The sequence below is a fragment of the Mustela erminea genome, chromosome 6 (genome assembly GCF_009829155.1).
Source record: "Mustela erminea isolate mMusErm1 chromosome 6, mMusErm1.Pri, whole genome shotgun sequence".
Lineage (NCBI taxonomy): Eukaryota > Metazoa > Chordata > Mammalia > Carnivora > Mustelidae > Mustela > Mustela erminea.
In genome coordinates, this window is record NC_045619.1 from 54,420,995 (window position 1) to 54,439,840 (window position 18,846).

General features: G+C 37.1%; 2 protein-coding genes across 5 annotated transcripts in view; both read right to left on the bottom strand.

Moving 5' to 3' along the window:
• LOC116593271 (killer cell lectin-like receptor 2) lies at window positions 1-12,151 on the bottom strand. Of its 3 annotated transcripts, none has more exons than XM_032347292.1 (7): window positions 12,048-12,151; window positions 10,692-10,808; window positions 8,965-9,054; window positions 7,642-7,854; window positions 5,838-5,980; window positions 3,928-4,034; window positions 1-953 (listed from the first exon to the last, which is right to left on the bottom strand). In XM_032347292.1, exons 2-7 carry the CDS (start codon window positions 10,804-10,806, stop codon window positions 752-754), a joined length of 870 nt encoding a protein of 289 aa, XP_032203183.1. In that variant the 5' UTR covers window positions 10,807-10,808; window positions 12,048-12,151; the 3' UTR covers window positions 1-751. The 3 variants fall into 3 exon arrangements, with proteins under 3 accessions (XP_032203183.1, XP_032203184.1, XP_032203186.1); XM_032347293.1 differs by having other exon boundaries at window positions 10,692-10,861; window positions 12,048-12,132; XM_032347295.1 differs by having other exon boundaries at window positions 10,692-10,824; window positions 12,048-12,125.
• Window positions 12,074-18,846, bottom strand: part of LOC116593272 (protein mago nashi homolog) — a 17,021-nt gene continuing 10,248 nt past the window's right edge. Inside the window, exon 6 of one of the 2 annotated variants that reach the window (XM_032347299.1) lies at window positions 12,074-12,289. In XM_032347299.1, coding sequence (XP_032203190.1) covers window positions 12,277-12,289 — 13 coding nt within the window. In that variant the 3' untranslated portion in view covers window positions 12,074-12,276. The remainder of the gene's footprint in view (window positions 12,290-18,846) is intronic. The other variant, XM_032347298.1, reaches the window with a different exon arrangement.

Here is an 18,846-nt window from a genome sequence, read left to right on the forward strand (position 1 = left end):
TCTGCCTGCCTCTCTGCCAGCTTGTGATCTCTGTATTTGTCAAATAAATAAATAAAATCTTTTTTAAAAAATCACAGTACTCTATCAATGCTAAATATCCTGATTTTGATAATTCCACCATGGTTATACAAGACAAAGTATTTGTTCTTATAAAATATTTAGACAAAGGGACATAAAATCCACAATTAATTATCAAATGGAACAGCAAGGGAGTAGGGGAGAGAGAACTGTAAAGCACAGAAAGAACAAAATATTAACAAATAGTAACTATATGAGAGTTTTTATACTATTGTTTCAACTATTAAGGAGGAATGAAATTATAGCAAAGTAAAAACATTTTAATGCAAGATGATTATCTAGATGGGGGAAGGGAGGCAAAATAACTATTTTTTAATTCTTAATTGTACCATCTCTCAAACCTGGAGGTTACTGAAATTACTTATCCAATCTATTCTATTAATAAGGAAAAGACCCAGGCTATTAATAAGAAAAAGAACAGGCTACCAGAGTTGTCTAAGTGGTTCTATGGGTGGTTTAGGGAGAGAGAAAGGGAATTTCTCAGGGCCATTAAAGAGAGGGGAAACCTCTCCAAAGATAAAAGCATGCATTCTCCCTCAAGAAGACAGATGGCATCTAATCTCTTAAAGCATAGTCCAAAAGAACATTTCCTTCCTTTTCCTACTCATCTCTGTTTCCCCAGTAAACTAAGTCTTACTAGCAAAAACATTAGTATGTAAGTATTCACAAATTATCACAGAAACAAACAAACAAACAAATGACAGGTTCCATTGCACCTTTTCTTCTTGTACCTATCGAAGTAGGCAGAGAAAACATCATGAATTCTCTCCTCACAGATACAATTGTAGGTCTTAGAACACTCAATAGTTGCTGTTCTTGTTGAGCTTAAAAATGCACATTGTCCTCTTCCAGAAGAACTCATGAATGTATAGTTACTGTAGAATAGAAAACACACATGGTTAGCTGTTTAGGGATGTCTGGGTGGCTCAGTCAGTTAAGCGTGTGCCCTCGGCTCAGGTGTGATAGGTTCCCTGCTCAGTGGACAGTCTGCTTCTCTCTCTTTCTCCCTTTCTCACTCACTGTTGCTCTATCTCTAAATAAAATCTTTAAAAAAACTAAAACCAGGGTGCCTGGGTGGCTCAGTGGGTTAAAGCCTCTGCCTTCAGCTCAGGTCATGATCCCGGGGTCCTGGGATCAAGCCCTGCATTGGGCTCTCTGCTCGGCAGGAAGCCTGCTTCCTCCTCTCCCTCTGCCTGCCTCTCTGCCTACTTGTGATCTCTGTCTGTCAAATAAATAAAATCTTTAAAAAATAAAAAAATAAAAAATAAAAAAACTAAAACCTTCTTGAATAAATTTATGAGCTGGCAAGAAGCAAATTCATGCTCAGGCTGAGGTTAAGTAAAGGTGGGAACCCAGAAGTGTAAGTGAAGGACTGAAGTCATTTTTTCCCTTCATTTATACGCTAGATTAAATATGAATTCCACTCAGGTTTCCATACGGAAGACAACCTACAAAGAGTTGAGACCCTGAAAATGTATCTTCAGCATACACGACCCTTGAAAAGTCTTGAACCTTGGACTTAAGCAGAAGAGAAAATGAATAATCCCACCTAAGAATCCAAAATTACCAACTATCCCACATGCAATTTGTATTTGCTTTATTATTTGAATTTACAAATCTCCTACAGAAATAGATAGAATAGATAGATGATAGATAGATAGATAGATAGATAGATAGATAGATAAGATAAATGAAACTAGGTAGCTTGGGAGGCATGGGCAGAAAGCATGAGATGTGTTCAATATGTAACAGATGAGGAAGTGAGACGTGTCAGGTATAGATACTGTAAGGAGAGCATGTGCTTGCTGAACACAGGAAAAGAAGAAAGAACCAAGCAGCACTACATGTCTCACTCAAAATACACATTATACACATAGGAACATCCATGAGGTCTTACTTCACCTCTTACTGGTGACACTCATACTGGCCCTCTGCCTAACAAACTCAAAAAAAAAAAAAAAAATCCTTAGCTTGTTCATCAGGATCACTGAAAAGCTGCAGCTATCCCCACCCTTACATGCTCCCACATCTCCCTACTAGAGCAAATGTGCATGCTAGTCATAGAACCTTCTGTTTGTGAGCCCCATTGCTCAAACTCAAGTGATAGCCTAGAAACCACACCACTGTTAGGCAAGGGGGATGCAGAAGAGTCAGGCCATCTGAAGACTATGTAACCAGGATTCAGGTGATCTTTTCACCCATTTGCTCCTTATCCTGAGTGTGATGACTGATGCTATCCCAACCCATTCTGATAAGCTATCCCATTTCTTTCCCCTTGCATCAGGCTACTTGTTCTAAGTTGATTTAATTAACTATATAATTTGAGCATCTTAATTTGGCCTGGCGTTTCTGTTCTGGGCCTCTGAGCTGTTTTCCTGGAAGTGACTCACAGGCCAGGACTGCATCAAGATAACTTCCTGCATGACAACTCTTGTAAGTTTGCTGCCACCTTCATCTCGGTCCTCAAATAATTCCCACAGCAGCTCAAAAAGAAAAAAATCCCTAAACACTACAAAGAAAATGACACCATGTACAAAAGCCAGCAGAAACCATAGAGCAGACCCACAAAACTTCAAAGATTAGAATTATCAGATACCAAATTTAAAATAAGTACGTTTGATATCTTTCAAGAAATAAAAGACACCTTGAAAATGTAACTAGCAAGATTTAAAAACTTAAACCAGAATCCCTAGAAATAAAAAGTATAAAAGTTAAGATTTTTAAAAAATCATTGAACACTCTAACAGAATATTATAACTAAGTGGAAACCCAAGAGTTTACAAAATGCTGCACTTCAGAATAAAACTATGGGGATGCGTGGATGGCTCAGCTGGACAGCAGGTGACTCTTGATCTCAAGGTCATAACTTTGAGCCCCACACTGGGTGTAGTGATTAGCTAAACAAACAGAGAAACAAACCACAAAACAAAAAAAACTATAGTGAAGGCATATGTATGTATGTGTGTGAATACACACTTATATTTATAAGTAATATAAACTAGTAATATACAGATTGTATGATGGTGTTATGCCCTGATAAACCCCAAACAAATTAAAAATACCGTAAGTCAAAAACGCATGTAATAAACCCACCTTACTAGCTTAGCCTACTGTACCTTAAATATGATCAGAACACTTGTGTTAGCCTATAATTAGGCAAAATCATCTCACACAAAGCCCATTTTATAATAACGTACTGAGCATCTCATGTGATTTACTGAATACTACACTGAAAGTGAAAACCAAAGTGGCTGAATGGGTATAGGATGGTTTTAAGTGTACTGGGCTGCTGATCCTCATGATCATGTGGCTCCCCGTGAGCTCCAGCTGCCACCACCCAGCATCACAACAGAAGATCATACCGCACATCAACCCAAAGAAAGATCAAATTAAAAATTCAAAGTACAGTTTCTACTGAATGCATATTGACTTCACTACTGTAAGTTAGAAAAACTGTAAGTCAAGCCATTGTTAGTTAGGGACCATCTATAAAGAAGTTTCAAATGAACTTTAGGGATCCTAAAGTTCTTAATTTGTAACTGTGGGAGGGATCACTATAGCTGAGTCAGGATGGTCCAATACCATCATATCACTTTAAGATTTGGGTTTGGTTTGTGTACTTCATAAGGCATACTTCTGAGCATGTGTTTAGCATCAAAATTTTGTTCATAATTTGTACATTTCTCTTTCTTTTTCATTATACTTCCTAAAACATTTTCTTCATCATTCTACTTATTCTTACCAATGACCTCTGTGTGAAAACCATGTGATATAAGAGATTCATTTTAGATACAGTCTTCCCAACCCCAGCACAAACGTTTGGAGCCTGAATGCATTCCAAAGACTTACATCCCAAAAGGTGGGCCAATGTTAATCCATTTCCATTTTTGTTCTCTGTCATCATATGATAATCCAATCCAGTAGTTATTCCTATAAGTTTGGGATTGAATAAAGGCCTGTAAGGAAACAAAACATATCATGTGACTAGGCCCATCTGTTAGCTGAATGACAAGGAGGAAGGTGAAGGTCCCAGCTGTTTCTTGGGGCAGTACTCTGCTACACACCACACCACCCTTCATCTCTACTTCCTAGAAAACCTTCCCTCCCCTCCACCATCCTCGTGCCTTTTTTTCCGAAGTAAGTTTTTCCTCAAAGATTATTTACTTAATGTTAAAAATGCCTGCCACTCTCATGGATTATTTAAAATATAAAAAAATTTTAAATCTAAGTATCTAACATTAGATTTGTTAAATGTCTGTCACTATAAAACTACCCAAAATCATGCTCCAGAAAAATATTTAATGGTATGGAAAGTGATCATTACTTATTATTTCTTTTTTTTTTTTTTTAAGATTTTATATATTTGTCATAGAGAGAGCACAAGAAGGCAGAGTGGCAGGCAGAGGCAGAGAGAGAAGCAGGCTCCCTGCTGGACAAGGAGCCCGATGCGGGACTCGATCCCAGGACCCTGAGATCACGACCTGAGCCGAAGGCAGCAGCTTAACTGACTGAGCCACCCAGGTGTCCTGATCATTACTTATTATTAATGAAAATAGTAATCTTCACAACAAATTTATTAAAATAACAACTATATGTGGGAAGTTGTGCACCAAAACCCTCAGCCTCACAGGAGAAAGTTTTGCTATAGTTTAGTAGTTGGAAGGGGTGAAGGGAAAAGGGACAGTATTTGGAAATATTTCCTATGTCAAAAAATGTAATACGGCAAAGTGACATTTTACATAATGTCTAACTAAATGACTGAAGATATTTTAAAATATAGGTTTAAATTTAAGTGAATTTTACTGCAACAAACATTATTTTATGACTTGATATCATAAATTTTTTATGCTATGATGATAAAACATCTATTAGATTTGCATATAAATGTGCTGTTTTCTTAAGAGATAATTAGAGGTAGAGGCTGATCTTTGAAAACTATTTCTCTGTAAAAAACATTTTGTGTGTGTGGATAGTTTTTAGTAGTAATAAATTTAAAAGATAATTTTGATATTGTTGTCTATTTTCTTTTGCAATTCCTTTTGAAAGATATACATCACTATACAATATATTAGAATACTGATCAAGAAAATGTTACCTATAAATGTCATGAAAATCACCACGAGGTTAATTTGTAAAACTATTATCACTTTTATATTCCTCATTATTATCTCCTTTTTGCAGATGGAAAAACTGAGATCCAGAGGTTAAGTAATTCACCCAAGGTCACCCAGGTAATAGGTGGCAGAACCGGATTTGCAGGATCCCAGGCAATCTGGCTCCTGGATTCCTAACAGCACCTAGTGGATTAGGTTCCTCCAGGTTCTTAGTTGCCACCCTGCAAGGGTAAGTAACCACTGCCTCCAGGCTATAAATACTAAAGGGTTAAGGGCTCCATCAGAAAGAGAGGCATACTTGTCAGTGAGTTGTTGTCCTGCACACACCTTACAAAAGGAAATGAATGCAAAGACCCAAACTGAATCTTCAAGGGGGTTTCCATTTTGGAAATAATAATGGTCATCATGATAAATAATATATACTGGATGCTTAGAAAGTAGCAAGATTATATATGCTTATCAGTAGGCAGGGTTTTCTAGAACCCTTACCTTTCTCACCTACATAATTTTTGCTGACTCAACAGACACAACACAGAGAATAACTGAAGGTGCCTCTTTCTGGACTTCCCCCATCCTCACTATCTTGGACCCAAGCATGAGAGACATAGTTAGGAAAATAAAAGTGGATGTAACAGTCCATGATACCAGTTCATCTTCATCATTTATCTTCAAAAGGGATGAATTATAACTTTGGCAAGTCTGTTTACATCTGTTCCAGTTTTTACTTTCAGGAATAAAATAATAACACTTTATTCCATAACAGGACCAGCAGTTTCCATAGAATTTGCCTACAACATATAAGGTGAAACATTATTTGGTATTCTGTTAAATAATGCAATATACTTATCAGCCCTCTATAATTAAATAAAATCTAATAAATCTAATAAATAAAATCTAAATAGCTATCAATAATGATAATATCAGGTTCACCAAGATTCTAGAATGCCAAGTGATATCTCTAATACTCATTGCAGCATCATTCACAACAGCTAAGATATGGAAACAACCCAAGAATCCACTGATGGATGAGTGGATAAAGTAAATGTGATTATATACATATAAATACTACTCATCCTTATAAAGAAGGGAATCTTGTCATATTTAACAGCATGGATTAACCTTGAGGATATTATACTAAGTGAAATAAGCCAGTCACAGAAGGACAAATACTGGGAGACTCCACTTATATGAGACACAAAAAATTGTCAAATTCAGAAAAACAGAGAGTGAAGGGTGACTGCCAATGGCTAGGGAAGGTGGAAATAAGGAGCTTTTGTTCATGGGTATATAGCTTCAGTTATGCAAAATGAGTAAGTTCTAAAGTCTGGTGTACAATATAGGGCCTATGGTTAACAATACTGAATTGTTACTTCAAAACTTATTAAAAGGGTAGATGTCATGTTAAGTGCTCTTAACCACTCCCCAAGAAAAAGTGACATGGGAAAACTTTTGGAGGTACTGGACATGTCTACTACCCTAATTGTGGATGATTTTATAGAAACTTGTCAAATTATATACATTAGATATGAGCAATTTTTCACACATTCATCATACCTAAATAGAACTGTTTTTTAAATAATAAAAGTAAATTTTTAAAAAGATTCTGGGATGCCTTGTAAATAAAAGAAACACAATTTTTTGGAATTTTTTCTTTTCCTCACACATTTTATAATATACCAAATTTTTAAAGTACTATTATTTCTTTAATAACAGAAAATATAAATTCCTGCTGCCATGTCTAAAAGATATTAAGTAAGCAAAATTGTTTTGCAAACTCCAAATCCTAAACAAATATTTAATACTTATTGATTAACTGGGTCAGTTTGTTCCATCATTTACATAACAGATTATATTGTATGAGATTTAATATTCTTATCTGTTAGATGTTTTTAAGGGTGTTATCACACAGTTATACAAACACCAACACCTTGGCAAAACTTGAAGTACTACAGAGAGTGTATAGACCCAACATGTGAGGTCAATGCAGAATGGAAACACACACACAATTACCTTTATGAGAGCATCCAAACAAAAGGCCTTGCACCCATTTTAGCCTAAGTATATTTTTAGTAATAGCCTCCATTTTTTATGTGAACCACAAAGTGGAGTGTCTAATTTGCCCACAGATCCAAAATGATCCACCTTTTCATGGAAGCTGACATATTATTTCATCTTCTAGGTGAAATCCAATAGGAATGTAGGAACTTCCACTGAATTTGGGGAGATACAGAACTCTATTAATCCCAACACAACTCCTGGGTCCTCAGTCTCACATGTTACACGGGCAAATCCAAACACTCATATTACAGCTTGAAGTACAAATGAAAAGATGTCTAGTAGACCTAGATCACTAGCATATCATAAGCCTGCCTATTAGGCCTCAAAGCTTCTGGAAGGGGAAGAAATAATGGCAAATCATGCAATCTTTCATTCAAGATGCCCTTCATACCTTTATTTTCTCTCTGACATGTCCTATTTGTAAAGAGTAAATCCTGTTTCTTTTTTTGCTGAAGCAATTCATTTTTGAGAATGTTATATTCTAAAGTCTTATATGTCAAAAGTTTCTCCTTTAAGTAGCTGTCATTTTGCAAAATGTGGTGCTCTTGAGTCAGGTTTCCTATCATTTCCCTCTGCCGACGGTTTTCTTGAGTATACTGAAAAACTAAAATTAATAACATAGATATAATACAAAAGTACTCATAATGCTTGAATATTAAAATTTAAGACAAAAGAAAAGATCTCACTTTGACAACCAACCCATTTCATTACTTTAAATGGTTAATGTGACATTTAGAAAGTAACACCTCAATAAACTAACCATACAAATGGAAACATCAAACTTCCTGCTATTAGCAACTTGCACATAGAATAAATAAAATAAGATATCTGAATAAAATCATGATGGCAACACCTTACCATTCAGTTCAGTTTCTTTTTTTTTTTTTTAAGATTTTATTTATTTATTTGACAGACAGAGATCACAAGTGGGCAGAGAGGCAGGCAGAGAGGAGGAAGCAGGTTCCCTGCTGAGCAGAAAGCCCAAAGTGGGACTTGATCCCCGGACCCTGGGATCATGACCTGAGTCAAAGGCAGAGGCTTTAACTCACTTAGCCACCCAGGTGCCCCCAGTTCAGTTTCTTTGAAACAGTCAGCACATAATTTTAAATAGGTACCAGAGTAAAATCCAATCAGACAACACTTAGCAACACATCACCTGAGCATGAAAATTTGCACTAAGAAACATAAAGTAACAGCACCATTATTATTGGAGTAGATCGAATATCCACAGGAGAAAAGAGAGGAAGACGTAAATATGTACATTTATCTGAGCGTCACATGTTAGTGATTTTCTCTAAAGATGTCAAGAAATCCAAATAAAAGATAAAAGTTGAACTCAAGATCATCTAATATCCACATAAAAAATCAGTATTTTTACTAAACTATATCCTCATTACATAACGGGAAAAAATGAAAAGAAAGTCATACTTTATTTGCAACAGTTGTTTTATGGGAATATGTATCTAAGATTCACAATGGTTAAACTCAGAAGGCATGATATGAGGAAGTTCTGTATCTGAAAGAATGCGATATATCATACAGCTCATTAAACTACACAGCCATTGGAAGAGCTAAGCACAATGAAAATGACACTGTGACATATGTGGGACATTCCCTAATGATAGCCAGGGAACAATTAATGAAGCACACTTAATATTTGTGTAAATAGTGGTCACTATTACTCAAACTTGAAGCACGTATTTTAATTACTCACTCTTTGTCCCCAACACAGCAACTGTCGCCAATAGTAGTAAACACAGGATCCCAAGAATTACTGCAATGAGATACCAGGGCACTGAAAACCCTTTAAATAAAGAAGAAAGATAATCATCAGGAAGTGTCTTGCTCGCTGCTAACCTTAACCTGGGATACTATCTGAAACAAAGAGACAATCTTATCTAAAAATTTTAGAAAAATGTATCATACAAATTGATTTAATTTTTGACCTAGGAACTACAGTTTTTAAGGTCTCAGATTTCTGATGATATACACCATTGTATAAATCCTACACAAAAGAACAGTCCTCTAGGATCTAAAAAGCACTTCCCCTACAGATGGCATAACATATAGAGTTGTCCAATCACTATACTGTATACCCAAAACTCACATACATTGTATGTCAACTATAATTCAATTTAAAAAATTTCAAAAAAATTTAAGAAAAAAGCAGAGGGCAACAAATATAATAAAAATGTATAAGAATCCACACTGACATGTATACTCCTTCCTGTAACCACAACAAATGATGAAAAAGAAGGATAAAGCAGTCATTTTTCTTGAGGAATTGGTAGCCAACAGAGTATATTATGAGGCTGGAAATGTGATGAGGGTCCATTCTTAAAAGAGTTTCTAGAAATCAACTGTCCTTTTTTTTTCATCAGTTCTATTTTTCCCTAGACAATATTACCTTTATCCTCCTTTTGAGGCCCTGTGTCTAAGAATTCTATCTCCATCACTAATTAAGACAGTAAAAATTATTCTCAATTTAGAGTCTGTGACAATATTTGAAGGTAGAAGGTAAGAACAGAAAAAAGAACAGAAGGGGCGCCTGGGTTGCTCAGTTAATTAAGCATCTGACTCCAGCTCAGGTCATGATCCCAGGGTCCTAGGAAGGAGCCCCCCACATCGGGCTCTCTGCTCAACGGGGAGTCTGCTTCTCCCTCTCCCTCTGCCTGTCCCTCCCCTGCTAATGTGCTCTCTCTGTCAAATAAATAAATAAATAAACAATAAAGACAACAGCAAAAAGTAAATGCTCCTTTGGAATAATTTTCTGTTTCTCCATTGCTAATTAAGGATTGGTAAATATTGGGGCACCTGGGTGGATCAGTCAGTTAAGCAACTGCTTTCAGCTCAGGTCATGATCCCAGGGTCCTGGGACTGAGTTCTGCATCAGGCCTCTTGCTCACTGGGGAGCTTGCTTCTTCCTCTGCCTGCCGCTCCCCCTGCTTCTGCTCTCTCTTTCTCTCTCTCTCTCTCTCTTTCTCTCTCCCTCTCTTTCTCTGACAAATATATAAATAAAATCTGAAAAAAAAAACCTTTAAAATATAAAGAAAAAATAAGATTGGTAAATATTTAAGACACCTAAAAATTTTTGTCTGAATAAAAACATTGTTTCTAACAAATATTTTCATTTCTCAAACATTCTCTAAGAGCTTTATTTCTCTAGGAAATGCAGTGCTCTCTTGAGACTCCAATCTGTCCTTTACGTTTTAAAGCCCTCACAAATTCCTCTTAACCAAATCTGAATAAAAACACTATTAGCTTTGCAAATTTGGAACAATTTGTTCCAAACTTTAAAAAAAAAAAAAAAGAAGAAGAAGACTTGTTCTGCTCTCTACACCATTATGATTTCTTATTACCATTTGAAAACCTGAAGGACAGACAGAAACTTTTTTTCAAATGTCAAAGTTTGACAATCCGTAAGAGATGCTTAAGACATACCTTTGCCATCAGTGTTCCCAGACTTTTGATTCCCATCTGGCCTCAATCTATTTGGTGACTCTGAAGGAGACTGAAGAAATCTCAGGGTAGAATAAATCACTTGCTGATTGCTCATATCTACAGTAAGAAGGAACTATGTTTTGCATTAAAACCTCACAAAAGGATGATTTCTGTCAAAAGAACAATTAAAATGTCGGGCTGTAGAAATATACCGGGGACATTCATAGAGGTCTGTGTGTGTATGTGTATGTGTGAATGTGTGTTTAACTCCTTCAAGTGCATAAAGCACGTGGACTGAGCCTGAATTATATAAGAAATGGAAAACCCCTTAATATTTCTGTTAAAATACTCCTAGTGATTATGCCAAAATTATTAGAATATGCAGAAAGAATTTTCTTTTTTTAATCTCCCAATAGATTGAATAGGTTGGGTCCTATTCACCCAGCCAATTTAGCTCAAAATGTTCAACATACATATAAAAATGTTGGGCAAAATTGCCACCAGTATAAATTACTAAGACACTTTAAAACTATCAATTCAAAAAATGAAAATTCTGTTTCTGAAATTCTGAAAAAATATAAATATCTTGCCTTTAAAAGGCCTTAATACACATGTTCATATCTACATATAAATATTTAAAAGTTCTTGCATTCTTTTCAATTATGACATGAGTCTACCAGAGCGTTTCTCAACGTACAATCCATACACCATCTGCAAAAGAATTATTAAAGGTTAACATCACAGATTGGCCAACAATCCGGACTCCAGTGCCCTGTGCAAGATGTGCTGAGAAAAATCTCTCAGTTGAAGCACAGTTGCCCATATTTTTAATCTCAAAAGATTCCATCTGTATTTGAAATTTAGACATAATTTTCTAGTGTAAGATGTTGCAAGAGAAGCCTCTGTGAAAATAAAATTGTCAGCAGGCAGTCATTGGTTAATATCCATAAAGGATTCAATCTCTTAATGGATATCAATATAAAAAAATTACTAAATAGTAAACCTTTAAAATTTACCTTGGTTCTTTTATGAGTCGGTGTGAAAAGAAACAGAAAATATAGAAAACAAATTGCACATGTAACTATATTCTCTTTAAATTTATTAATTTACAAAATGTCCTAAACTTAATCACATTTTCCCTAATTTTGTAAGGAAAGGAGTCTTTTCTATTACACAGTTTTTAGGGCGGATAATATGTACATCATTCAGACACAAAGCAAGAGTCACAATGTATCGAGAAAAAGAAAATAACCTCCCATGAATGTTGCACTACAGTTTTCACATGCTTAAGAGTTAATGCAGGTCTAATGCGATCAGTCCCCTATTCACGCCAAGCCATTTATAATAAAATGTTACCTTCCTAGAATCTTTCTTTCCGCAGTATCTCTTCCTTATCAGTGGCACTAGTAGGACGCTCAGATAACAAAGATCGTCTCTGAAGGGTACTCCTACTCAGAAATTTACTGCCCCTCCTCTTGACCAAAGTGCTGAAAGGAAACTGTACGCAAAGGCTGCTGTTGAGGTGCATCTTCCTCCATTTCTGCTAACCAACCACTTCATACACTTTGCAAAATAACATTCAAAATCATATTTGAGGACTGAAAATATAAACAAACACAGCTTTGAAAAAAAATAAGAACCAATATCGTCAAAAAACTCACATGTTTAAAAGAAACTACTAGCAAAACAAAATATTCAAATGTATATGTATAAGTATACATATACCTAAGAAATAGCATAACTAAATTCTTGAACTCTTAAAGAGTCTGTTAGAAACTTTCTCTTGCATGCTGCTATTTGAAAAAAAAGGGGGGGGTTCCCATTTATGTGAACTACAGGTAAATGTATTTTAGAAATAATTTTACAGGGGCGCCTGGGTAGCTCAGTGGGTTAAGCCTCTGCATCCGGCTCAGATCATGATCTCAGGGTCCTGGGATTGGCTCTCTGCTCAGCAGGGAGCCTGCTTCCCCCTCTCTCCCTCTGCCTGCCTCTCTGCCTACTTGTGATCTCTGTTTGTCAAATAAATAAATAAAATCTTTTTTTAAAAAAAAAAGAAAGAAACTATTTTACAACATCCATAATTCCACTATAAAAAATTTTGGTGTATATTCTTCCCGTTTTTTATCCACACACTATGATTACTATGAAAATTGGCGTTATTCCATACACAATTTTTTTATTATTTTTAATAAATGTTTCTTCACTTAAAAAATATCAAAAATGTTATTTAAAAACCCATATATAGTCATTACCCATATAGATTATGCCACAATTTATTTAAGCCATCCTCTACTGTTGAACATTTGGGTTGTTTTCCAATTTATTCCTAGTATAAAAAATATTTGCCCTTACATTACAAGAATATCACTCACAAATAATGCTGTCTGAGGAAAAATGTTTAAATATGAAATTAGGGGATCAATACATGAAAGCACTTTGACACATACTGCCCAATGCCTTCCAGAGAAGCTGCTCCCATTTATATACCACCAGTGGTATGTGAAAATGCTCACGTTTGATTTTTTTCAAGAGATGTTGCTGAATTATTCCTTGAGTTTTGTGCATGCATCTTCCTTCACGAAGACCTACAAACTTCCAGCTGAAAGAAATGCGCTTCTGTAACTGTTTCTATGAGCCAGACCTTACTCAAACCTCACTAAAGTTCATTTTCATTTAATATGGCTTGTCAGTCTTCTGACATACAAGTCTATGAAACCAACTGAAGCTGTTCTTCGAAGGAGATGATTATGGTTAATATGGACTATAGCAGAAGAGGAGGGAGGTCATGCAGAGACAGCTTACCCTTACTTCACCAGACTCTGACCAAGCTCCTTACTCATTCTTTTCTTTTCTTACCAAACTCCAGCTGCAACTAAACCATCATACTTTGGATGGATTTCCCATTCTTCAGTTTGCTCATGCATCCCCCCTCTCTTACAAACCACTGTACAAACACAGCTACTGAGTGTTCTGACCACTAGGACCAGGCTAGGTTACCCTGCTGTGGTTTGGCCCTCAGCTGATGCCCTTCAGTCCCCAAAGCAACCTTTTTTTTTTTTTTAAAGATTTTATTTATTTATTGGACAGAGAGAAATCACAAGTAGGCAGAGAGGCAGGCGGGGGGGTGGGAGGGGGTGGAGCAGACTCCCTACCAAGCAGAGAGCCAGATTCAGGGCTCGATCCCAGGACCCCGAGATCATGACCTGAGCGGAAGGCAGAGGCTTAACCCACGGAGCCACCCAGGCGCCCCCGACACACACAAAGCGACCTTAATCTCTGATCACCACTTTGTCTTCATGTGCAGGCAGTCAGCTGAAATACCTCCCAGACGCTAATTTAATTCAATAATATAAGCAGAGCTTCATGGGTTGGATCTGGACACCTCAAGAATACCAGCTGCTGGGCATTTTTTTTTCTTTACTCCAATCCTGGATTGGCTTTGTTAATCTCAAAACAGAGAAAGATCCTAGCCCTCCATCCTAATGCCGAATATAAATAAGTTGATAGATGATAGACAGATGATAGGTAGATAAAACAACTGCTGAGAGAATCAGGGAGTAGGGGTGTGAGCAGTATTAATGGTGACCGGAAAGGTGGCAGAGAGAGACGTTGTCATTTATTGAAGGACCCACTGTATGTATAACCTTATCAAAACCTCCCCACGCTGATAGCTATTTAGTATTGCCCCCATTTTATACATGAAGAAACTAATGTTAAGAAGTTCATTGACTTGCCAAAAGACATATTATTGCTAGTTCTTGATCCATGTTTAAATCAGGCTCATTAAATATTGAGTATTATTGAGGTCCAAGGTTCAAATCTTCCCTAGATATAAAAATGTCAACAAGTCACTCCCGATTGAGACCCCTTCCTCATGTGTTCAATAAGAATATCACTCACTTCATAAGCTTGGGAGAATTCAATGAGAGTAGCAGCAGATAGGATTTCTCAGACTTCAAAATACACAAATAATCATTTTTTCCCCTCTTTCTCCCAAGGTTCTATAAATAGTGCAAGTGCTAGGACAGCAAAGTAGAAATCCTGACAGGCTGAGCTGGTTTCTCTGTCATCATGTCAGGCTTGGAAGAGAGGGGTGGGGAGGGACAGGGGGCACATTAATACAGTTGAGGAGCTGGAAATATGTGGCAGCATAGTGCCACCTTCATTCTGTGACCTCAGACCCCGTTACTCACACCTTACTGTCCCATGCAGTCACTAGTAATGCTGAGCCTTTATTCTGTTTTGATTTCCATCCTTAGAGCTGATGGGAGTGAGGGAGTCAGTTCCCATGACGCACGCTGGCCAGGTACAGAATACTGTTTTACGCCACCATAGCTGTCTATCCTCTGTAAGCTGAATACCACGTCTGTCTGGTTTATTCGTAACTGCAGCACAGACAAGACATGGGATGCTGACATGTGCACTCGATGAACAAGATGGAGCAAGTGAAGAGGAATTGGTTTCACTCTTATGTAGACCATAAGGAATAGCGCAGAGGACCACAGAGGAAGGGAGGGAAAACTGAATGGGAAGAAATCAGAGAATGAGACAACCCGTGAGAGACTCCGGACACACGGAAACAAACTGAGGGTTACAGGGGGGAGTGGGGGTGGAGGGACGGGGTGCCCAGGTGATGGGTATTAAAGAAGGCATGTGTTGGGTTGAGCCCTGGTTGTTATACCCAACTAATGAATTGTTGAACACTACATCAAAAACTAATGGAACACTTACTATATGCTGCCTAATTGAACATAATAAAAATAAAATGAAATAAACTATAATTTCTGAAATTTAAAAAAAAAAAAAAAGGAATTAACTAGAAAATCTGATTTTTCAGTTTTAGAGAAAAGCAATGGAGATGAATGATTGGGTAACCAAATTGTGTAGCAGCTCCCTCCAAGCCCTAGTTATTTGGTTTCTTTGTTACTAATCTCGAATTTCTGAAGAGGCAAAACTCTTCTTAAAGAAGACAAGCAGCATCAGATAGTGGTTGCACTGACTTCAGGTGGCACTAACTGAAACTCATAGCATGGCCCTTTGATCAAAGCAGCACAAAATGGGAAGCACCAAACTTCATCTGAAAAACCACTGGTTCATGAAACAGAAAGATGAAAAATTTGAAAAATATTTTCAATGTTCCTGTACTTCGTCGTCTAAATTCACTTATGTGCAAGACACACATAACACATACACACTACGAATATATAAAGCATGTAGTTATTTACTTCCTAGCTGTTTTGCTGTAAAAGCCTGTTTTCATTTGGGAAACCACACATTGTACCCCAACCATTATTGACCAATTATTAACGTTGTCAACTGGCTTAGCTCACAGCTTCTAGTCACACCTTCAAACTTTCTGGTAACACCTCAAACCTCAGTGGCTTATCACTTCACAGCAGCATGCTGTTCTTCCACTTCAGACCAAAGTGAAAGATATCTAGAGGCAACATCAGCCTCTACGGAAGGATGGTCTGCATCCCTCTAAGAGGAGTACCTCACCTCACCAGGTTCCCACCTCCACAGTTAGACTTCATACCTAAACTTTAGGGCACTGAGCAATGCTAATTCTCTGGCCTTTGATGTAAAAACTCAAAAGACCTCATTTGAGGTTTCTTGTTCCTCTAACTAGCTACCTCATCTGCCCTTGTCTTTACAATAAAATCGGCTCTAATGTTCTGGAGGTAAAATCCTTTATAAGGGCCTGACTTCCCTCTAGCAGTCTATCAAACAATACCCATCCTTCCTCCAATTTCTAAATAACTAAATGAGAAGACCAACTCAGGAAATAAGCTTGAAAAAATTATGGCAAAAAAAGGACTTCAGGGGCCACATGGACTCTCTGCCACTAAAGGTAACCTGTCTACTCACAGGTGGAAAAGGAAAGTTAAGTCTGCAAAGTAGGGACATAATTGAGATTTCTGATATTTCAGTTAGTGTTCCCTCCACTATTTTACATGGTTTAGACTCTGAACTTACCCTCAAATTATTCATTTACCTGTTGTTTATTTTTTCATTAAATTTTGTGGACATTCTATTCTAGCTCATTACCATATGATAGGAAGCCAATTATTAAAATAATCAAAAAACTTGATGATCACCCAAAACCTACACATAGATTTTTACAGGAGCTTTATATAATTGCCAAAACCTGGAAGCAACCAAGATGTCTTTTACTAGATGAGTGGATAAGCAGAGGTCCACCCAAGCAATGGAATATTACTCAGTACTAAGAAGAAATGAGCTATCAAGTCATAAAAGACATGAAGGAAATTTAAATATGTAAGTGAAAGAAGTAAAAGAAGTCAATCTGAAAAGGCTATATATTGTATAACTCCAACTATATGACATTATGGGAAAAAAACTGTGGAGACAATACAAAGAGTAGCAGTGATGCTAAGGGTTGGTGATGAGGGTAGGGAGATATGGATAGAGCGCAGAGGAGTTTTAGGGTAGTGAAAATACTAGCTGTGATACTATAAAAAAGGATATATGTCATTATACATTTGCCTAAACCCACAGAACAAACACTGCCAAGAGCGAACCCTAATGGAAACTCTGGGCTTTAGGCAATGATGTGTCAATGGAGGCTCATCAAATACAACAAACTATTCTGGTGGAGGCTAAGCATGTGTGCAGGCTGGAATATATGGGAAATCTCTGTACCTTCCTCTCCTTTCTCTGTGAACCTAAAATTGCTCCCAAGAAAGTCTTTTAAAAAACTACAGGAATCAGTACTTGAACTTACAGCACAATCCATGTTCACAAGTCTCATATATTTCAAAACAGAATAATCTAATAACAGGATATACAAAATAAAGAATCTCAGCTATCATTCAATTTATATTAAAACTGTCCATATGAATATAAACCCAGCATCATTTGGTAAAATACCTGCCTGTACTTTTTTTTTTTTTTAAGATTTTATTTATTTATTTGACAGAGACAGACAGTAAGACAGGGAACACCAGCAGGGGGAGTGGGAGGAGAAGCAGGCTTTCCAAGGAGCAGGGAGCCCCTGGGATCCTGACCTGAACCGAAAGCAGATGCCTAATGATTAAGGACCCAGGTGCTCCACCCATCTGCACTCTTAACTATAAGAAGCAGAGGCACAAACCTCAGAAACTCAAAATAAAATAAATTAAATGGTGGAGGCTGGCAGATCATCCTGATTCTCAACAGTCCTCTCTGCTGTCCCATTAGCTACTGCTTTGTTTGAGCAAAGTTACAGTGCTCTACTTGAGAAATTAGGATCACAGCTGGACCACATCCAAAAGACACATCTTTAGCCAAGGTGTCTGAATATACAACTCTGGCAGGAGTATGGGCCTATGCAAAGTTCATGGTGACTGAAAGGCTTTCCATAGCAGCAGAAATGAACCTCTTCCCCTTCACACTAATTTACAGAGACAAAATAATCTGATGGCAGTAAGTACAAAAGACAACCACCTCAATACTTTTACAAAGCACTGACTCTATGAAAAATATTGTGGTAGATGCTAGGAAACAACACTCCATCCCATAAAGGGGCCAAAGGAACGATGGGCACAAAAGCAATACCTGGAAAATAAGTTTTGATTATTGCTTACAGGGTGAGGGGGAAGGGAATGTGTATCTGCTGACCTGAGTGCTATAACCTTCCAGTTTCATATAAAACTAGTATTATACAAAATTTTAGTGGTCATTGTCCACCAACGGCTTACAATCAATTAAGAGCCAGTTCAAACAAGATATTAGAAAATCAGAGACAATATAAAATATTTATCTTAATGATGTAGCCTCCAATCTTGGTTTGAATGTAAGAAACTCAGTAGACAGTGGAGACAGACAAAACAAGTCAGCATGAAAGAGAAGTCAGAGAATGAAGACACATCAGAGAATGAAGAACTTTCTCCCAACTTTGCTCCATCTTGATCATCTTACTCATTCAATGTCTTACTGAGGAGCCACAGAATGGCTATTTGGAGGAGCAACCAAAAATTGTGGCCCCACAAGAGACACATGAAAAAGTGCTCCACGTCACTCGGCATCAGGGAAATACAAATCAAAACCACAATGAGATACCACTTCACACCAGTCAGAATAGCTAAAATTAACAAGTCAGGAAATGACAGATGCTGGTGAGGATGCAGAGAAAGGGGAACCTTCCTACACTGTT